The 22848-nt window shown below is 45.7% G+C and overlaps 1 protein-coding gene across 3 annotated transcripts in view; it reads right to left on the bottom strand.

Moving 5' to 3' along the window:
* Positions 1-22848, bottom strand: part of EI24 (EI24 autophagy associated transmembrane protein) — a 46833-nt gene that overhangs the window by 8378 nt on the left and 15607 nt on the right. For all 3 annotated transcript variants that reach the window (XM_082273339.1, XM_082273341.1, XM_082273340.1), the window contains exons 3-10: positions 19186-19331; positions 14739-14799; positions 14136-14202; positions 6542-6666; positions 6315-6434; positions 3538-3649; positions 3334-3445; positions 347-421 (exon numbers count right to left, since the gene is read on the bottom strand). In XM_082273339.1, the coding sequence (XP_082129465.1) occupies positions 347-421; positions 3334-3445; positions 3538-3649; positions 6315-6434; positions 6542-6666; positions 14136-14202; positions 14739-14799; positions 19186-19331 (818 nt within the window). The remainder of the gene's footprint in view (positions 1-346; positions 422-3333; positions 3446-3537; positions 3650-6314; positions 6435-6541; positions 6667-14135; positions 14203-14738; positions 14800-19185; positions 19332-22848) is intronic.

The raw sequence follows: 22848 nt of genomic DNA, 5'->3' as shown, positions 1-22848 counted from the left end.
TGATCCCCGTGTCAGCCAGCAGCAGCTGCAGGGGAGAAGAGAGCTCACAATCACATCTGGAATTCCTGGAAGCAGTGACGCCACCCATAGGCACCTATGGCTTATCTGTTGTCGGCACTCCATTCTCTCCCCTGCAGACGCCGCTGGCTGACAGAGGGAAATGGATCATGTGATGAGAGCACAATAAAAATGGGCCAGTATATGTAGAGTGGGGTTTTAAAACTGCAGTCTCAGAAAGGCATACAAACTCTGGGGAAAACTTCTGGAAATGTCTGGAGAAAACTTCTGGTGTTTTCCCTTCTGTCTAGTGGAAAAATTAAGAGCACTTAGGCTCATAAATACTTACTAAGCTTTGATAGGTGTTTTTGCTTCGTTAGCACTGATAATGAAGAGCGGGAAGAGGATGGAGAACAGGCAGCCGCTGCAAGAGAACAAAATCATTTTAATCATTGGGCAAAAAAAACAAAACTAAGTCAAGGCAGCACAGCTGGCTTTCCTCGGAAAAACCATGCAACTTACTAATCACTATGAAAACATGTCATGCTTGATCACAATGCTGGTCCTACCCATCTTGAGCAGCGGGTTGAGCTCTAATTATCAAGTCCAACTACTTACAATGTACTAAACTGATTTCCACTATCCACAGAAGCAAGACATTACCACAAAAGCAAAGTATTAGAATCAGAATTAGCTTCCTCTTTAATCCTTTGACTGCCAAACCAATTTTCTCTCTCATTTTTCGCACGCACGCTAAAAATTGGATTTTTGCCTTAACTTAAAATCCATTTCTCTGATGTTCATTGGCGAACACAGCTCCTGGTATTCATAACCATTGGGTTATACTACCCCCTACAGGAGTAGGACACTAGGCAGAAAAACAATTCTGGCTACACCCATGGGCAGTCCCAGGGGGTATACTCCCCCTCTCTGCTATAGCCCCTCAGTTTTGTAACAGGCAGTGTCAGGAGAATAACAACTCCACGGAGGGGTGGGTCCTGTGTCTGTCAATGAACGTCAGAGAAATGGATTTTATGGTAATTCAAAAATCCCATTACCTCTTTCGTTCATTGACAGACAGCTCCTGGTATTCATAACCATTGGGACGTCCCAAACATGATGGGTGGGAACAACCCAAAAATTCCTCAAGGCTAAACAGTAGCCAACCAGGCAACAGGGGCTCAACCAAACAACTGGAGCCCACCTGAAAAAAACAAATACACCTTCAAAGAGGATCAGGTCCTCCTTAACAGCAGCCTGCAAAACCCTGTGGCCAAAAGAAGCATCTGCAGATGCCAACACATCCACTTTATAAAACTTTGTAAAAGTGTGCACCGACAACCAGGTGGCCGCCTTGCAAACCTGCGTCACTGATGCCTGATGATGGAAGGCCCAGGAGGCACTGAGCGTCCTAATAGAGTGCGCCTTGATAGGGAAAGGAGGAACCTGATCCCTGACAAAATAGGCCTGAACCACCGTCTGCCTCATCCATCTGGAAATGGTCGCAGAGGAAGCGGACAACCCTTTTCGAGCCCCATCCTTGAGCACAAATAGTGAGTCCGACTTCCTGAAAGACTCTGTAGCTGCCAGGTACACCCTAATTGCCTGGACCACATCCAAGACAATTTCCATCAGATGTTAAGGCCTGGGACACAGGGAAGGCAACACAATGTTTTCATTCAAATGAAAGTCAGAGACAACCTCTGGAAGGAATGACAGACAGGGGCGAAGAACCACCCTATCCCTGTGAATCACCAGGTAAGGTGGACGACAGGATAACACCGCCAGTTCTGACACCCTGCGTGCAGAAGTGATAGCCACTAAAAAGGCCACCTTCTGGGGCAAAATGTAAGCAGGAGAATCTCCTGAATATTTCCAAAAGGAGGCTTCTGCAGAGCTGAAAGCACCAAATTAAGACCCCAAGGCGGGCGGCAACGGAGCCCAAACTGGAGGAACCAAATGTCGGGCACCCTGAAGAAAGGTTACGCACCAGGGAGTGTGTGTGGCTTAAGCCTCGTATACACGCAACGAATTTCCGCCGACCGGTCGTCCGTCTTTTGTCCAGAGTGGTGTCTGTTGGTTGGAATGTGCTCTAGACTGCACACAAATTTTCCCGTACGACAGAATTCTATTTCAGAAGTGATGTCATGTGTTGGATTGCTTTATATGTGTTTTTTCATCTCTGAGCATGCCTAGTCTTGCTCATAAGATTTTTCCCTGTCGAAATCTGTACTAATGATACGAAAATTGGACGTGTGTTGACGGACGACAAAAATTATATAGCCTGCACACCAGAATTTTTTCGGCCGAAAAGTCGGAGTCGGTTGTCGGAAGCACCTTACTAACAAGCCTAAAATCGGCAGATCGGTCATCGGACGAAATTTCCCGGCCAAATTTCCTATCGTGTGTACGGGGCTTAAAGGTCATTGGAAGAAGACAAAGCAGACACCTGGCCCTTGATGGTACTCAAGGCCAATTTCTGTTCAACCCCCCATTGAAGGAAGGTTAAGGTCCGAGTCACCGAGAAGAAGCGAGGAGGAACCCCAAGAGACTCACACCACGCAATGTACGTCTTCCATGTACAATGGTAGATCCTCCTAGAAGTAGATTTCCTAGCTTTCAACAGGGTAGGAATCACCGATAAACCTCTATCCTTCAGCCAAGCCGTCAAAGCCAGCGACAATAAAATACAAGAGGGTCCTGCTCATTAGCAGTTACAATCTAATAGGGTGGGGCAAGTGGTACAAAAAGGATATAACTGCGAGGGAGAGGCTGATGGAAGAATTAAAAGTCCAGTTGTTAGGTGGAGGTGAGATAAGCTTCCAGAGATCACCTAAAAAGGTGACCATTGCTATCACTAAAGTAATGAGGGCAGACAAGGAGCACTCCTAAAGCATGCATAAGTGATAAAGGGTCCTTATTATTATCTATGGCCATGCATGTATGTACATCCATTTCACAGGCAGCCGCAGGTGAAATAGAAATAAAAAACAGCCCAATGGCAGACTGGCAGGGAGGGCAGTAAAGTGTGATTAAAGCTGGATACACACTATACAACTTTTGTTGTCAGATTTCCTTTAGATTTACCTTTTCTATGTAGCCTGCCTGATTGCATACAAATTGAAAGTGTTTAGGTTTGACCTCATATTATATGATTTTGGTAAGTCTGAAGGAAAAAAAATCTAAAGAAAATTGTATAGTGTGTATGGCCCATTAGTGCATCTAAAGTCTGTATTATGACTGACAACTGACTTAGCAGGGATGGGGGTGCTAGATGCAAAATGAATATTGAGGGTACAGTTTAAGTTAACGGTTAGTTTAAAGCATAAACTTCACCTGATGATGTAAGATGACTGCATGGCTGTCAAGGAGGCCAAGGGTAAACCAAATCCAAAGTAATAGGGCCAGTTGCGTTCGATGTTGGATAACCGTTGGTGCATCTCGATTCCTATAGAAAAGATAGAAATGGGTAATCACAGATGAGTAAACATGAACCACATCTTGCCTTTTCCCCACACCATGCCAATTGTAGAAAATTACCTTTGTTGAACCATCGATACTCAAAACAGTATAAGGAGTAGAGCAGAGACATGTGCAGAAGACTGATGATCTGTCCAATCACATCGATTGGGAACAGGCTGACAAACATTCCCTATGAAATGTGAAAACAGGAGAGAATTCAGAAAACCATTGTACAGGATGACCCCAAGCATCTGCAAAGCTTACCTGAACAATTTACATACTGTGGTTCATTCGCACAAGCCCCTGCAGCTAAAGGGATTAGCGGGTAGGGGGTGGTAAAAGCGTGGCTCCACCATAGGGTTTTACTGCCCCACCCCACGTGAATGATCACCTAGGTCAGGGTGTCAATCTCAATTTCATTGAGGGCCGTATCAGCAATATGGTTAGCCTAAAAGGGCCCATTGTATCTGCAAGACTATATAAATATACTCTTTGTGCTGCTGCCGGGAAGAAGCGGGGGCAGAGCTGGGAAGCAGGGTCTGGAGGAGGACCAGAGAAGGGTTGTAGTCCGCTGAATGCTGAGACCAGAGCAGGCGGAGACAAGGGGGTGATTTGGCTGCACAGAGAGCGCAGGATCTGTAGGAGGATTTCCTCTTCCCTGCCGACTGCTGAGGGGAGGGGGGCGGGGACAGGCAGAGATGAGCCTCTCCATTGTTGCATAGAAAAGTACTGGATATGGTGGAGGAGGTCTGTCCCTCTTCTCTGCTGTGACAAGGTGGGGGCCGAGACGAGGGGGTACTGCAGCTGCAGGAGAGGTGTGAGGGTCACATGAAATAGTCTGGAGGGCCGGATTTGGCCCGTGGGCCTTGCGTTTGACATATGTGCATGAGGCATTCTCAACACTGACGTTCAGCTGTGTTACACTAAGAGCAGATAGCCAAATAAATGTTCCATTGCTGCCTTAAAGTGGTTCTAAAAGGCAGGTGTTTTTTTTTTTTTCATCTTAATGCATTCTATGAATAAAGATAAAAAACCCTTCTGTGTACAGCACCCCCCTCAGCCCCCTAAACACTTACCCAAGCCCCATCTCGATCCAACAATGTGCACAACAGCCTCGGCTGTCTGGGGCTCTACTTCCTCATTGGCTGAGACAGCAGTGGGCGCCATTGGCTCAAAGTCAGTAAGCCAATGGAGGAGAGAGAGGGGGCGGGACACACAGAGCAGCAGCTCGTGTGCCCCCATAGCAAGCTGCCTGTTGTGGGGGCACTTGGCAGGAGGGAGGGGCCAGGAGTGCCGATGAGGGACCTGTACAGAGCAGGTAGGCTACATTCACACCTGAGCGTAGCGTTTTTCGCGCGTTTTTTACCGCGATTTTTACCCCGATTTTTGTGCAGGCGTTTTTAGATTGAATAGAGATCAATGGAAAACGCCTGTAATCTGCCCAAAAAGAAGCTCATGTACTTTTTTGAGCGTTGGGCGTTTTGTATACAGCGTCAAAACGCTCAGATGTGAACAGGGGCCATTGAAATGAATAGGATTTGTCTTGTTGGGCGTTTTGAGAGCTGATCCTAGAGCAGAAAAACGCCCCAAAACGCCTAGATGTGAACGGAGCCGTAGGTGCAACATGTTTGTTATTTTTAAACAATAAAACAAAAAAACAAAAACGAACAGCACACAAGCCTTTAGGCCCCGTTCACACAGGGGCGATCCGACTTGGGGGGGCGACCTCCGAGGTCGCGGTGCGAGTAGCGCGCCGCGACCTCGGAGCGTCCGGCACGGACTTCATAACATTGAAGTCTATGACGGTCGCGCCGGGTTGCCCCAAAGAAGCTCCGGACCCTTTTTCTAAGTCGGAGCGACTTGTGTCGCTCCTATTAGAACGGGTCCGCAGCTTCCCTATGGAAGGCGACCTACGGCGACCAGGTCGCCTCACAGGTCGCCTTAGTGTGAACGGGGGCTTAGTATTAAAGGATAATTTCACCTTTTAAAAAATAAATTAACCGCATTAAGGCCGCCCACTGCACATTTACTGCAGCAGGCTGCCTCTCCTGCACGAACCAACGTAATCCTAGTCCCAGCGTAGTGCTGGGGGGGGGGGGTGCGAGAGTGCGCACCGCTGGCGGAATGCTCCTGCTCCCACTAGGCAGCGAAGGCTCGGATACACGGGGCAGGCGGCTCCGATTGCCGCCGGGCGCCCACGATCGCTCCCCGCTGAAAGAGGACGATGGTCAGCTGTTGTAAACACAGATGACCATTCTTCTCTCTGAAATGATCACAGAGCGCCTGTGATCCTGCATTTTTTTTTTTTGCAGGAAATAAATGTGCAATTACAATTTTTTTTTTAGGAGTCTGGAAAGCGTTGCACCAGCAATCAGCAGATCTATGTTGCCAGGCTGGTCTCCTGCAGACTGTGTAAGCTGTCTGCCCATACATCATACAGGCAGGCAGTTTCACACTGACAGGAAGAATCAATGAACTACCAGAGCGCTCAACATTGGAGTGGTAGTTCATGGAGGAGAACTACATTCCCGACAGCCGCAAAGGATGTTGGTACTTGTAGTTCATCCATTCACAGAACTCTGAATTAATGACGTGGCAGTGTGTGGGCGGAGCCCCGCATGGCTGCGCTCTTTTAAAAAAGAAAGCTGGTCTGGGGAGACGTCTCTCCATACTGCTGTCACAGGGAGGACGTGTTACATGTTCTACCCTAAAAACGGGTGGAACATATAACAATGTTCCCAAAGATGATGGATGAACAGTTTTGTGCAATCACAAAACAAAGAAAGTCCTGGCACTGGATTTATTATGGCAGAAAACCCATTTTAATCTACAAGATCCCTTGAAAGAAACAATACCTGGATGAGGAAGAGAGCCTGAAGCAGGAGATTAAACAACATGTCAGCAATGATTTTACTGACGCTGGGGAAAGGCTGTGCTTTTCTGCCGGACATCTCGAATGCCAAATCTGCTATGTCCTGAAAGTCAGAAAACAGAGCATGAATTTCATATGAGCCTCACCTGTGATTAGAGGACTTTTCTAAGATTTTGGAACTAAATATTGAACACAGATTAGAATGCCCACCTGAAACCAAATAGCATTGACCACTTTACTTAGCACAAAGAGTGGCAGAACCCAGAGGGCGCTAAACACCGACGTGAGGATGAATTCCAACCACGACCAGACATCCCCATGCAAGGATGGATCACCTGCAAAGACACAATAGGAGCGCAGAGATCAGCTGCAAAGGAATATACTATCTTGAGAAGACACCAAACCACAAATGATCCGAGCCTGAACATAAAAAAAGAGTAGCCAAAGACCCTACAGCCCTGACTACAGACACAGATTTCCTCCACTGTGACCCCTATGCTTTGCCAATAAAAGGAGAAGTTATCATTTGGAACATGTTACATATTTCACCCATATTGAGGGTAGAACATGCAACATGTTCCAGCTCCTGTCACCTCTCCCCCTGATCCCCCAACCCCTCCGCTGGGACAGTGAGCGAGGAGGTCGGGGGGGGGGGGGGGGGTGGGGGTGAAAATGACCTTCACAATTTAGAAACAGCATGGCCATACAGAGCTCCACCCACACGGCCTTGTCACTCAGCCACAGAGTTCTGTCAGCCCTGGTTCACACCAGTGCGGCTTTGAAATCCCGCTACTTCAGCACAATTTCAAAGCCGCAGACCAGTGCAATTTGCACCTCCGATTTCATTGTGGCTTGCGACTTCATTTAACAGAAGTCTATGCAAGTCACAACGAAATCCTCAAAAACTAGTGCAGGAACCGGAGTGCGACTTGTCATGCGCTTTTGTCAAATCGCTTGATAAATCACACCAGTGTGAACCGAATGAACTGCGAACTACAGGTACTGCCAGCTACCGCGGTGAGCTGCAAAGGCATCAGTGAGCACGCTCTTAATTCATTTCTTTCTGCAATTCAGGGACTGCTTGCCATTTTTGGAGGTACGGGCAGACAGTGTACTGAGAGTCTGCAGAATTCTGGCATTGCACCCCTGATCTGCTGATCGGGGGTGCAATACTTTACAGGCTCCAGTTGGAAAAAAAAAATTAAAATAACATTTTTTTTACCTGCAAAAAGATGTGCAATATTTTCTTTTTATTCTTAAAAAGTAAAACTTTATTCTTTAATCACTTCAAGACCAGGCCTACTTCTGACAATTAGAAATAGGCTTAAAGTGGAGTTCCAACCTAAAATAATACTTACCTCTATCTTCTCGCTCCCGGTCACCTGAAAAACAAATGGATAATCGCAATTTTTTTTTTTTTTTTACTTACCTTGTTTAGTAGAAAATTTACTCACCTTACCATCCACTTCCTCCTTCCTCGTCGGCCGCGGCCCGCGCCATCACTTCCGCTTTGAAATGATTCCTGGGAGCTGAACGCCATCGCTCCCAGGAATCAATGCGCCTGCACCGGCCCCGATGTCAGTTCTGGTGCAGGCGCGTCATACCTTGCACAACAGCTTCTGGGCATGCCCAGAAGCTGTGAAGGGATGACGCTGCGGCACCGGAAGTGACGGCGGGGCTGGTGCAGTGCATCATGGGACCGAAGAAGAAGACAGAAGAGGACACAGAAGAGGATCGCGCTGGCTTCAAGCTGCCCACACCTGAGATGGCAGCGCTGGACAATACATTTTCAAGGTAAGTATTTCTTCTTGCAGGTAAGTGCAACCCGGGAAAGTTCAGAGGCTATCCATTGTGGAATGTACTAGCCCTGACTGTCCTGGGGGTATTTTTATTAAAAAAAAATGTGCACTGGGTGGAACCCCGCTTTAAGATCTGCACTAGTCTCCTACAATAGGCTGCTAGCAAAAGAAGTACACATAACCTCCAATAAAAACACATCAGAGCGCTGCAATTTTTTTGATGCATTTCTGACATTTGTTGTTGACAAGGCAAGATCAGTATTTTTTTCTTTCCAAAACATTTTATTAAAATTAAACAGAGTACACAGAAAACATAACAGGTATACAAAGGAAAACCGTGAAATGTACAGACTTGAGCCATATTGTACAATTAGGACTGTAGCAATAAACATAACGATGTAGACTAATCTAATTGCACCCATACGTGGAAGTAATATGGCACGAAAATGAAAATCTGTACAGGACATTTAGGGAGGGATGCAACACTGGAGGGTCAAATAATTAAAAGGAATCCGTGCAGATGTGGAGAACTGGGGTAAAAAGGCAAAAGCTGTTAGGTGGCGGTGCTCCCAGAACCCCGACATCCCCAGCGGGGAACTTGCTGTATCAGGGGGCACACACCAAGTATACGCGGGACCCAGTCAGGAGCAGCTCGTGCTAGGGGTACCTGAGTAAATTGTCAATGGAAGGGTAGCGACCACCAGAGGGTAGTCGAGGAACCATGTAAGGGGGGTGTGGAGAGGGGGTAAGAGGGTGAGAGGGGGGAAGAGGGGGGAGAGGGGGGAGCGGGGGGGGGGAAGAACAAGAGGGGGGAGGAAATCAGTATTTTTTGCTAGAAAATTACTTAGAACCCCCAAACATATTTTTTAGCAGAGACCCTAGAGCAGTGATGGCGAACCTTGGCACCCCAGATGTTTTGGAACTACATTTCCCATGATGCTCATGCACTCTGCAGTGTGGTTGAGAATCATGGGAATTGGGTTCGCCATCACTGCCCTAGAGAATAAAATGGCTGTCGTCGTAATATTTTATGTCACACTGTATTTGCGCAGTGGTCTTTTGGAAAAAATACACGTCAATGAATTAAAAAATTAAAACCGTAAAGTTAGCCCAATTTTTTGGTATAATGTGAAAAGATGATGTCACACCGAGTAAATAGATACCTAACATGACACACTTTAAAATGTCCACGCTCGTGGAATGGCGACAAACTACGGTACTTAAAAATCTCCATAGACGACGCTTTAAAAATGTTTATTGGTTATCTGTTTAGAGTTAGAGGAGGTCTTGTGCTAGAATTATTACTCTCACTTTAATGATGGCAGATATACCTCCCCTGTGTGATTCGAACACAGTTTAAAATTTGTGAGCGCGACTTACGTATGCGTTTTCTTTGGCGTAAGAGCACGGAGGGATAGGGCACTTTTTTTTCCTATTCATTCATGCCGAATAAACCGGAAGTGATGTTGGGACGTCGCTTCCAGGTTTCCACTTTTGAGACCAAATCAAAGCCAAATCCGGCTTTGCTTGGGACTCCAGCTAACCGACGGACGTGCTGGCTGGTGGGACGGGAGACCTGGGCAGAGTGGCGGATGTCCCCCTCCCTCTGTTTGTAATAACAGCGGAGCGGCTGATTAGCCGCATCGGTGGTCATTACCAGAAAGCTGAGCGTCAGCTCAAAAAAAAAAAAAAAAAAAAAACGGTAGCTGCAGGCATCACTTTGGTACAACCACTTCAGCAAAATGACATACAGGTACGTGATTTTACGGGAAGTGGTTAAAGTTTAATTCCAGTTATGGATATTTTTGCATTGTTACAGGTTCAGCTTGGACTAACAGAAATATGCATGTTTCAAAGCTAGCCAATTCCCATGGAAGCTGAAAATCACTGTAGTAGGCGCCACCGCTACAATAATTGCCACTAGCTTCTGGGTACAATCACCTGCCCTGCAGAACACAAGGCACTTTCTTGGTACAGGCGCCATTCAGAGGACACTTTGCATGATTGGATAAGGTGGAGAGACATGGCAGTAAAGCCAAAATCTCCACCTCGCCTAGGCAGAGGATGCTTTGCATTGATTGTAAAAAAAAAAAAATGGAAGATTTATTTGTGAATGGTGCTTGTGCAGAGAACGACCTCCTGTGTTCACCAAGTAGCAGGGTAGCCAATTGGAACAGTACCTAGAAACTAGTGGCGTTCACTGTAGTAACAGCGTCTACTACACTGATTTTCAGCTTCCATGAGGGATCAGCCAGGTATGGCACATATTTACATTAGTCCAAGCTGGACCAAACTATGCAAAATTATCCATACCTGAAATGCAGTTTTTAGCCACTTGTGGATCGACCACCCGCAATATACTGCAGGTTGGCGACCCGTACAGGCAAAGTCACAAACGTCAATGACTGTGTCTGGGTTTAGGGCAAGCACATGTATTCCCCACCCCCCAACACCCACTGTGATTGTACACAGCTGGAGTCTGTCATCAGGTCTCAGCCAATAATTTATGGCCGGGACCTGCTGATCGGCTGTGTCCAATCACAGCCCAGAGCCCTGTGATGACACTAAACACAGAGGGAAAGATTCTCTGTATCTTATCCCTGCAGGGATAAGAAACAAAAAATCTTTAGTAAATATCAGCACACACACACACAAACATTTAACCGCTTAAATGCCCCTAGACGTTACCTCCTTCCCAGCCAGTGTCATTAGTACAGTGACAGCGTATAGTATTATCACTGTATTAAAGTCAGTGGCAGTTAGTCAGCATCAGTTAGTAACAGATTGTCCCCCGCAATATCGCAGTCTTAATATAAAGCACTGATCACCGCCATTAGTAGTGTAAAAAAAATAAAAAATTCCGGCATAATACATATATATAAAAAATGTTTATTTATTATGCCAGAATTTTTTCATTTTTTTTTTAAAACTACTAATGGTGGTGATCAGTGCTTTATATTTAGACTGCGATAGTGCAGTATATATATATATATATATATATATATATATATATATATATATATATATATATATATATATATACACACACATACACATACATACACACACACACACACACACACACACACCACAGTTTGTAGACACTTTACGCAAACCAATCCACTCTTGGGATTTTTTTTTTTTTTTTACAAAGATATGTAACCGAATACGTTTTGGCCAAAATTTATGAAGAAACTAGATTTTTTATTTAAATATATGTTTTCTAGCAGAATATAATAATAATAATAAAAAAAAAAAACTGTGGTGATCAAATACCCCGAAAAAAGCTCCATTTGTGTGAAAAAAAAATTATCTAAATTTAATTTGGATACAGTGTTGCATGACCACGCAATTACCAGTTAAAGTAGCACAAAAAAAATGGCCTGGCCTGGTCCTGAAGGGGGGTAAAACCTTCCGGAACTCAAGTGGTTAAAGTACATCTAAGCCCAATCTGTAAACTCATATATGCTGCATTATGTTAAAGTAATTTCGAGAGTTTTAAAGTGATTTTTGGTTACCTTTAAAATAATAAACGTCATACTTCCTTTACTTAGCCCTGATCCTCCTCATCTGGGGTCCTCCCGTCGGCGCTCCCAGGCTCGCCTCTCCCACCCCTGAGTGCCCCCATAAGAAACTGCTTCCTATGGGGGGCAATTGTCCATGCTTGATCCCAAATCGGTCTGCTTGCAATTTGAATTTGAATTTAAACTTCCTATTATATAGTGACCAATGCTATCTTTGTTTCTCCCAAATTGCTACTCTGATGTCATCATGTCACACAGGCTTCCCATGAAGACCACAAGTGGCCATTTTAAACACACATTTACAGACATGGTTCACTATTGTCGCCACCAGGAAACCCAGCCTCACAAATGCCATGCAGCCACATGTAGGCAGAAATGGCTGCAGAAGATCAGCAGTAATTAGTTGCTAAAAAAATGAAAAAAGTTGGAAGTATTTTACATAAAAAAAAAAAGAAACTGTTTAAAATACACAGTGCTTTAGCAAATGAAATGTCAATCACTTAGGGTTTAGGTCTACCTTAAAAGTAGTTGCAAACCTCAGACATGAAATATGAGCAAAGCATACCCCTCTGTAGTGCGTACTTGTCTCATTTCAGAGCAATAAGTGTCATTTCTGTCTGCTGCTTCCTTCCTCTACTATCTACATAAGTCACATCTGATAAGTTTTCCTGACACCAAGAGAGAAAAGGTGACAGGGGAGGGAGCTCCACCACACCGGAAATTGACAGCCTCAGCTCTGTTCCTGTGTAGAGGGGGATGTGTCTCTTCCCTACAATCAGCTCTCAGAGCTCTCCTCACTGAGCTCTGCAGAGTGTAGCTTCAAACTCCCGCCCCCTGCTTTCTGAATATCAAGCTTTATAAATTTTACACTTTGAACGGATGTAGACAAGAGGGCTGCAGATAAACAGGTACCACTTATATAGGAGGATTTGTTTAAAGCGGAGTTCCACCCGTTTTGCAAACGCTGGCATTCCTCAAATGAACACAGCATTGGCGACTTAATTTTTTCCTTGCTCCTTACAGTACATAATGTGTTATACATTATATTCTTCTTAAACTAACCTTGATATTCCCTCTGCAGCGGGCTCCCATCTTAATTGTGGTCATGTGAAGCCCACATGTTCCTACTTCCGACAATAGGTGCTGCTGGTTACCCAGCATGCACCTCCGGATCTCGCGCATGCGCAAAGGACGGGCGGTTGAGTCCCTGGTTGGCATCTTGACGGCGGCGTCGTAGAAAGGTCCCGCCCCGTTGTTATGGAAACAAAGTAATATGGGCAATGGACTGAATAGCCTTGCATGCACATGAAGCGCCTCAAATCAATTCAACTCACCTCCTCAACCGCCGCTGCCTCTTCTGTGTGTAATGGCAACAAAACATCCGTGTTCCCTTTTCCAAAATGGTGCTTAGCACCGCCTAGCACACGTCACTTCCTGGTTGCATGCAGCGATGCCCACGGGCTCCTGGGAAGGATGACACACATCTCCCAGGAACCCGTGCGCCGCAGAAGGCATATAATTGCGTAACCCTAGCAACAAGGTAAAAATGTTAAAAAGTCGCCAATGATGTGTTCATTTGAGGAATGGCAGCGATTTTTATACAGTTTGCAAAATGGGGGGAACTCCGCTTTAATCTCTATCACCTGAGGTCAGTCACTTCACTGGGAATATTTAAGGGGTTACAACCACTTTAAAAAAGGTATTTATTTTAAAATAAAATGTAAAGTAGAGTTTTCTGCTCTAAAACCATGCATCAGCTTTCTGATCAGTCTGAACTTCTAAAAAGCAAACTTCTGATTGGTCACTAGGAATTCGTGTCTTTGAATGGAGGACGGGCAGATGAATGAGGTCTATCTCCTCTATCCATAGATTGTTTTTCATTCAGAGAAGCTATAGTACAGCTCCTAAGAATGGAGGAATGTGGTAGAAAAAGGCGTGCATAGTCGTCACTCTTGATAAGTGCCTATCACAGGCCCACAGGCTCTATTAACCCCTAGTGCACCAGAAGAGAACAGGGGGTGGAGGAAGGGTTTGGGGCTTGGAGCTCGGGAGGAGGAAGATTTCAACATAAAGAATAGCCAGCAGCACAAGGGACACATCACATTGACAGGCATGTCCCTTGTGCTGATTTTGTTATTCTTAGCTAAACTTAGACTTTAATATGAGAGACTCCAGACTGTATTCAGATTGGGAGTCAAGCTGTAAATGTACTGTTGTGAGCCAGACAAGTTTCCTGCAACCTAACAAAGTCTATCTGTTTAGCTTTTATAACTCTGCATAGAATAGATACACAGAGGCAGTCCTGTTTCATGTCATGACGGCCTGTGTTTACTGAAAGATCAAGTTAGGTGGAAGATGAAGCTAATCTCAAAGAACAGTGCCAATGGAACTTACCAATTCCATACCAATCCCCCCCCTTTAGTGCCAATGGAACTTACCAATTCCATACCAATCCCCCCCTTTAGTGCCAATGGAACTTACCAATAATGCGCGCAGTGACTGACTGCAGCAACGGGATGAACATTCGGTAGAACAAAAACAGACTCAACTGCAAAACAAAATGCAGAGCAGTTAATGCCATTGTAGGTCACACAGTGCAAATCACCAAACTGCATAGTAAAGTGGAACTCCAGCTTACACCTAATTCACTTTAAAGCGGCTGTAAAGGCAGAAGGTTTATTACCTTATGCATGAAGGTAAAAAAAAAAACCTTCAGTGTGCAGCAGCCCTATCGCGATCCAGCGATGTGCACGAAAACCTTGGCTCTCCCACATTGGCTAAGACAGCAGCAGAAGCCATTGTCAATCATAGTCAAGTGAGCCAATGAGAAGAGACAGGGGGGTGGCCCGGATTGAAAAAGGGCCCAGTTCAGGTGCGAATTCAGGCTACAATTTAGATCCAAATCACACATGAACAAGTGAACAGGAACACACCAGACCTCAGGCACGAACCCGTGGCCGCACATGTGTGAAGCCGGCCTTAAGGCTAGTTAGGTGTAAGCTGGAATTCCACTATTACAAAACAAAAAAAAAAAAAAAATAAATAATAATAAATTTGAATGTAAAAAAGAAAGGAACTCCATACCCAGAATACACCACCATTCCACGCACAACACTGAAATATTCGGGTGACGATACGCGGTTCGCTGAGGAGGCAAGGGAAAATCTGGTTAATGTGGTATCACAGTAAATCAGGTTCATGTTCAATTCAGGGGATTTTGTTTGTTTTTTGCAGCCTATATCCCAGCTGCTGTGTCCTGCAATAAATACAGGACAGAAGGAGGTCAGCAATGAAGTGTGTGGGCCAGGCTGCACAGGTACAGAAACAGCCTACTGGGATGGTATCTGCTTCTACCTACATTAAAAACTGTTAGGGCCCCTTGAAATCATTTTTTGTAGAATGTGAACTTAGCCTTTGATAATTTTAATTTCCTGGCAATACTAAAAAAAAAAAAAAAAAAAAAAAACAAAAAACAAACAAAAAAAAAAAAAAAAACACAGGTTTTTGTAGTAGATGGTCTACTTTAAAGCTGGACTCCAGGATAAGCAAATATTGTCTAAAATACAAGAGTCATGAATATTCTTCCTGGAATCTTGGTGTGCTTTGTGTATTTCTTCCACATCTGTGCAGTAATCCAGTGTGAGACTTTCCCTCTGCACAGGAGCTTCCTGTAATACAGACCGCTCACTACTGCGCTCTCTCTTTGTGCAGGGTGACTGGTCTCGTCTCCGCCCCCTCCTGTAGTTTCTGCAGGCAGCCTGCAGTGGGTGGAACCTGCTGGGTCCCTCCCACAGCTCTGCTCTCTGCACAGGCTATGTACAGCACAGTGATTAGGTCATTACTAATTTTTACTAGGTATTATCTAGGTTTGCAAAGGCATTAGGTGCACACAAAGTGAGTTTATATTCTTTACGGCTATTGAGGAATATATGTAATGATTTTTGTCTCAAGTCTGGGAATGACTTGTCGACCCCATGGGGTCTCCAGACTCCTGTATGGTGGGATCTCACCCAGAATAGGGGGAAATCGGGAATGTGAAGTTGTTTTTTTTTCCTTTGCTGTTTAATCATTTAGGGCTAGTTCACACTAGTGTGATGTCAGACATTGCATGTGATTCGCACCGCATTGCTGTGCAGATCACATGTCTGTCCACTGTGATTTCAGCTATACAAACTGTATGGCTGAAACAGAATCGCATTTGCACCAAAATGGTTCAGGACCCTTTTTTTAGTCTTCACTGGAATCGGATCGCATGGGTATTCACACCTATGCGATCCGATTCCTGCACCATTTCACAGTTTGCACTGCGATCTGATCTGGGGGTGTGATTAACTTTACATTGACTCCCCCAGCAGTTCGCAGATTCCTCTACTGGGATCATGGCAGCTTTGTTCAACCTGGAAACAGGAGGGTCCACCACTGGTGGATTAGTCCACTTTTTGAAAAGTGACTCCTGAAAAGGTAACGTACAGCAAAACGTTTGGCAACAACCGAGGGTAATTTTGGTTGTTCCCATTCCTTACAGGAAAACCTGTCGGTTCGCAGATCCCAGTGCGATTCTGGTGTGATGCGGGAATCAGCACTGAATCACAGGGTTTCCCGCATTCCACCAGTGAGAATCTGGGACTTAGTTGCTGGTCCTGCGAGACCCCTTCAATTTTTGTACTGGCAACAATATTCTATTGTTCATTTTATTTTGTATGTTTTTTTTTTTTTATAAAAAACAGAAATTTACAAAAAGAAGATTTTTGTTTGGCCCAGACTTTAGCTTTAAATTATAACAATAACAGCAACAGAGAAAGCCTCGTTTTGGCAACCAGTAATACAGAAGCAAGGTGCAGCATGTCCAGAGAGATTCTAGGACGTTATCCTGAATAATGGGATTTTTGTACTTCCCGTAAAATCTATTTCTCTTGACGGACACAGCGCTCCATAAATTATGACTACTGGGTTATATTGCCTCCTCCAGGAGTAGGACTAAGCATAACAAAAAACACTTGGCTACGCCCATGGGCTGTCCTTAGCTTGGTATATAATCCCCATCTCTACTCTAGGTAATCAGTTTAATAGCAAGCAGCATTAGAAGTCTCAGAACTCCATAGAGGGGTGGGTGCTGTGTCCATCGATGAACTGGATTTTAAGGGAAGTACAAAAAATCCCATTTTCGATTTCGTTCATCAACGGACACAGCGCTCCATAAATCAAAACTACTGGGACATCCAAAAGCAGTGCCAAAAGGAAAATGAGGGGTAGGGAAAATAACCCAAGGCTAAACATAAGAGCCCTTAACCAGGACACCGGAGCCTTAAACGGATCACAAGAGACCTGTCTGAAAAATAAAAGTTTAAAGAAAAACACCCCTCAAGAGGGAACTCAAACAGTAACCTGCAAAACTTTGCGACCAAAAGAAGTATCCACAGATGCCAAAGTATCTACCTTATAGAATTTTGTGAAGGTATGCAAGGACGACCAAGTGGCCACCTTGCAAATTTGCGATATTGATGACTGATGACGGAAGGCCCAAGAAGCACTCAGCGCCCGAATAGAATGCACCGTGACAGGGAAAGGTGGAACCTGACCTTTAATGGAATAGGCCTGAGTCACCGTCTGTCTGATCCATCTGGGGATGGTCATTAAAGCGGAGTTCCGGGCAGAGAAACGTTTTTTTGTTAAACATACCCCCGGGACAGTCAGGGCTAGTACATTCCACAATGGCTAGCCTCTGATCTGTCCCGGTTCGCACTTACCTTTTAGAAGAAATACTTACTTAGAAATTTTCTTCCACAGCGTTTCCATCTCGGTTGTGGGCAGCTGAAGCCGGCGCGGTCCTCTTCTCTGTCTTCTTCCGCGTCTTCGTGTCCCAGAATGCACTGCACCGGCCCCTCTCGTCACTTCCGGCGCGGCGCCGCATTCCTAAACAGCTTCTGGGCATGCCCAGAAGCTGTTTAGCAGGGGAATGCGGCGTCGCCCGGAAATGACGAGTGGGGCCGGTGCGGCGCATTGATTCCTGGGAGCTATGACGTTTAGCTCCCAGGAATCATCGCGAGGCAGGAAGTGACGGGGTGAGCCTCGGCGCTGGAGGAGGAAGCTGTCATAGGTGAGTATTTACGATCGTCAATAAAAAGGTGAGTAAACAAAAAAAAAAAAAAAATAACTATCCAATTCCTTTTCAGGTGCGGCATACCTAGCGGAGGGGCACAAAAAAAAAATCTTTTTTGTGCCCGGAACTCCGCTTTAAAGAAGTGGCCAGCCCTTTTCTTGGTCTGTCCGTCCATAACCACAAAAGGCAAGTGTGACCCCTGAAAGGACTCAGTAGCTGCCAGAGACACCCGAATCGCAGGAACCACATCCAAAGTATGCTAAACAAATTCCTTGGGATAAGCTGACTTGGGATACAAGGAATGCAACATAATGTCCTCATTCAAATGGAGGTCAGAGACAAATTTGGGCAGGAATGATGGACAGGGATGAAGAACTACTGTATCCCTATGGACCACTAAATAGGGACTGCGACAGGATAATGCCGCCAATTCCGATACCCTGCGGGCTGAGGCAATAGCCACCAAGAATGTCACCTTCTGGGATAACGTACGTAATGGAATCTCCCGAATATTCCCAAATGGAGGTTTCTGGAGAACCGCAAAAGTACTAAATTTAAATCCCATGGGGGCAAAAGAGACCGTACAGGTGGAGCCACATGTCGAACCCCCTAAATTAAAAGGTACGAACTAAGAGTGCTTGGCTAGGGGTTGCTGAAAAAAAAAAAAGATTGCCAGGGCAGACACCTGGCCCTTGATGGTACTCAAGGCCAACTTCTGATCAATGCCCTGTTAAAGAAAGGTTAAGATCCGAGCCACAGAAAAGGAGAAAAAGGTTATCCGCGTTCACCCCCAACAAAAAAAATAAATAAATAAATAAAAAAAATGCCAAAAAGGGGAGAAGAGGGACTGTACGGTACTTCCATGGTGCGGGTAACGCTCCAGACAGAATCCTCGCAACTGAAGTAGAGGAGTGGTCGGCCAAGGGACCGCTGCGACTCAGACACAAGCCCAGTCGTATGCGACCCTGCAAGATGTTTAACTCGCGGGCCAGCCTCTTTCCGTGAGGCTATGTCGCCGCCCACACTAGTGCGCATGCATGCACTCGCTGGCTGGGCTCGGGGGGAAACCACTGGATCTACATTATCCAGCCTGTTACCCAGCCCAGCAGTTGATTGTAGATCGCCCGCAATAAAAAACAAAAGTAAGGAAGGAGAAAAAAAATATTTCTAGGACAAGAGATCCCAGCCGGGAGCCTAGGTCCTTACTCCTGACTAGATAGATTAAAACTGATTACCTAGAGGAAACAGGAGGGGTTATATACCAGCTGAGGACAGCCCACGGGCGTAGCCAGGTGTTTTTTGTTCTGCCTAGTCCTACTCCTGGAGGAGGCAATATAACCCAGTAGTTATGATTTATGGAGTGCTGTGTCCGTTGATGAATGAAAGATTTATTTTGACGAACAATTCAAACTGCAGATCAGAACTACTCACTTCTCCGGCTTCCGCTCTTCACTCTGAGCCCTCCGCTGGGCCAGGGCACTACTTGCCCGTCTCTTTCTCTGCTCCTCTCTTCTCTGCTGGATCCGGGCATCGAGCTTAGAGATCGTACAAATTCCCCAAATGGAATCTTTAATACCCTGCACAATATAAAACGCCTTTTATTATTAATGTCAAATCGCCATTAGGCGCAACTCTTACATTTAAAGATGTAGCGGATGGAAAGACTGCATATAAGAAAACTGAATATCAACATTTAAAGTAATATTAAACTCATAGTAGACTTGTGCTCCTTACATTAGTATAAAGTATAACTAAAGGCAAAACTTTTTTAGTTTTGGATAGAGTGGATAGGGATTAGAACGGCTGTCATATTTTTATTGCCGTCTGTGCTCCCGTTAGGGAGATTCACTCTCTCTTTGTCCTGTGTATCATTATCATTGAAAGTAACAGAAATTCCCAAAATTTTGGATTGTCCCAAGAACAGTAAGAGGGAAATTCTTCCAATGGGAACCTCAATGGATTCCCCTAATTTGCAGGGATTTGCTCTCACTTTCTATTTTGGCTACAGGTCAGGAAGTGAAGGTAAATCTTCCCAGTGGGACACAGATGGCCAAAAAAAAAAAAAAAAAACCCAAAAAACAGACGGGTTATAATTCGGGATGCACGGATATCAGATTTTTATTGAGGAATACGAACACCGCTACTTTGCGGTGCAAATTGTGTCCATACAAAATGAATGGGAGCAAAAAAAAAAAACACTGCAAAGAATCGCATGCAATTTGAACAGAAATGCAGATTGATTTCTGTTGGAATCACATGCGATTTCTCAAACCGCTCCAGTGTGTGTGTGAACCCAGTAAAGAAAGCGAAATGCCATCTAGTGCAGGAATAGGGAGGCAGTTTATTAAAATGTTATAACAACTCACAGAAAGTTATGAGACTCCTGTGGGTATAAGGCGGAAGTGATGTCAGCTTGGGGGCGGACCGCTGGACATCTCCCACAGTCTTGTGTGCACCTGCTGCCATGGTTTGCTATCATCAGCGGGACGGGGACACTGCAGATATGGATTTGGCTAGATATTTACTTTGTTAGTTGTAACATTTTATTAAACTGCCTATTGCTGCACTCCCTTCCTCCTGTCTAGTGGCCCCATAGCAAGCAGCTTTCTATGGGGGCACCTGGGCAGGCTTGCTCCAGAGCAGCTGCTCCATGTGTCCATCCACACACAGAATGCGATTCGCCACCTCCTCATTGGCTCACTGGCTGTGTTTGACAGTAGCGGAAGCCAATGGCTATCGCTGCCATCTCAGCCAAATGAGGGAGAGGCCTGGGGCCCAGGTACATTTTAGAGGGGGTGCTGCAGTACGCAAAGTTTTTTACCTTCATGCATAGAATACAACCACTTTAAATGCCTCCATAGCCACTGCTCTCACTGCCACTCTCAGTGGCGTAATCGCGGTTAGCAAATACGTGCACGCGTTTGCATTTGCAGGTGTGCGCAGAGCAAAGAGTTGCTTTTAATCTATTTTTTTTTAAAAAAATATTATACTTACCTGGTCTGTGCAGTGATTTTGCACAGGGCAGCCTGGATCCTCCTCTTTTCGTGTCCCTCATTGTTGCTCCCCGCCCCTCCCTTCTGTCGAGTGCCCCCACAGGACGCTGTTTGCTATGGGGTCACCCGAGCCGAGCTGCAGCTCCTTGTGTCCATTTAGACATTGAGCTGCTGTTCGCCCCCCCCCCTCCTGATTGGCTAACTGACTTTGATTGACAGCAGCGGGAGCCAATGGCGCCGCTGCAGTGTCTCAGCCAATCAGGAGGCAGAGTCCCTAACAGCCGAGGAACTTGTGGACATCGCTGCATAGAGATGGGGCCCAGGAAAGTATTACGGGGTGCTGGGGCGCCTGCTACACACTGAAGGCTTTTTATCTTAATGCATAGAATGCATTAGGATAAAAAACCTACTGACTTTTCAACTCTTAAACTTGACAGCTATTGCAAGTTAACCTCCCTATGTTTTAGCATTGGGCGGATGACAGGTGCTTTTAGGGGGGTCTATTGGACCCCCTAATGTCGCTCATGTATTCTGCTCTAGCAAACCAAGTACAGGTGTGTGCTCAGTCAGCCCTTTCTAGAAAGAATTGTGACAGCGCTGAACTGGAAGTGCTCAGAGCTGAACGCTTCCAGTTCACAATGCAGAGGAGATAGGAGAGGGGATGTTCCCTGATCTCCTCTCGTTTACCATCTTAACAGTAGTGGTACTGCATTCTATTCAGTAAGGTAAAAAACATTCTGCATGCAGCTCCCCCTGCAGCCCCCACCCCCAAATACATACTGGAGCCTGATCTCAAACCAGAGACGTGCATGAGAGCCAAGGATTCCCTGCTCTTTCATTTCTCATTGGCTCCTGCTGCTGTCAATCAGAGCAAGTGGTGAGAAGAGGGGGGCAGAGCCAAGCCCTATTCACACACACAGCAGGGCTAGAGATTGAGCATGCACAAGTGCCACCATATGCAAGTGGCTTGCTATGGGGGCAATCGGGTGGGGGGGGGGGAACCCTGAGCACCGGCAGGGAACAACAGAAGGAGGAGGATCCAAAACTATTGCAAAGATCAGGTAAGTATAACATGTTAAAAAAAAAAAAAAAAGCGCTGCCGGATTACAAACAGAGCGGGGATTTCCTGCTTACCCGCGGCCGCTGTCATACGAAGCCCCGCCTCCTGGATCGGTTCCTATAATAGACAGCACATTGGTGACGTCTATCATAGGAGTTTGTCCAGGAGGCAGGACTTCATATGACAGCGGTTGCCGGGTAAACAGGAAATCCCTTCTTCTGTGCAATCCAGAGACTCTACTCTCCCTTCATTGCAGACTGCATTGGATGGGCATGCACTGCTGAGGCTGCATTGGACGGGCATGCACTAGTGAGGATGCATTGGATGGAAGCTGATCAGGCTGCATTGGATGGACATGCACTGGTGAGGCTGCATTGGATGGAAGCTGATCAGGCTGCATTGGATGGGCATGCACTGGTGAAGCTGCATTGGATGGGCACTGGTGAGGCTGCATTAGATGGGCACTGATCAGAATGCACTAGATGGGCACGCACTGGTGAGGCTGCATTGGATGGGCACTGATCAGGCTGCATTGGATTGGCATGCACTGGTGAGGCTGCATTGGATGGGCACTGTTTAGGCTGCATTGGATGGGCACGCACTAGGGAGCAAGTGCCCTGTGATCTCCCAGCTGCCTCGGGAGACTTCTGTTTGCAGTCAGTGACAGAGCCGCTGCTTCCTATATAGTTCCGGCTCTGTCACAGGCGGCGTGATATGAAATGCTCTCCACCTGTGACAGGAGCCATACAGGAAGCAGCGGCTCTGCTCTCTACTGCAGCCACTGCTTCCTCCAGCAGTACCCAATGTCATGACCAGCATTACCCGCCAGCAGTAACCGCCAACACTACCCACCAGCAGTCTGCAAAATAAGTAGAAAAGGTATGTGCATTAGCGTGTGTAAAATTGTTGCAATACGTTATTTTAATAACTAGTTGTGTTTTGTCATAATATGTCATGTCCTTGTTCATACATGAATAAGGAAATTACATTTTCTGGCTGCCTAAGTCACATGTGCTAGGGGTGCAACTATCCCCCACCACA

This window comes from Pelophylax lessonae, assembly GCF_965119305.1.
Source record: "Pelophylax lessonae genome assembly, chromosome: 12".
Taxonomy (NCBI): domain Eukaryota; kingdom Metazoa; phylum Chordata; class Amphibia; order Anura; family Ranidae; genus Pelophylax; species Pelophylax lessonae.
The sequence above is the reverse complement of the archived record's forward strand: the minus strand, read 5'-3'. Positions and strand labels throughout refer to the sequence as shown.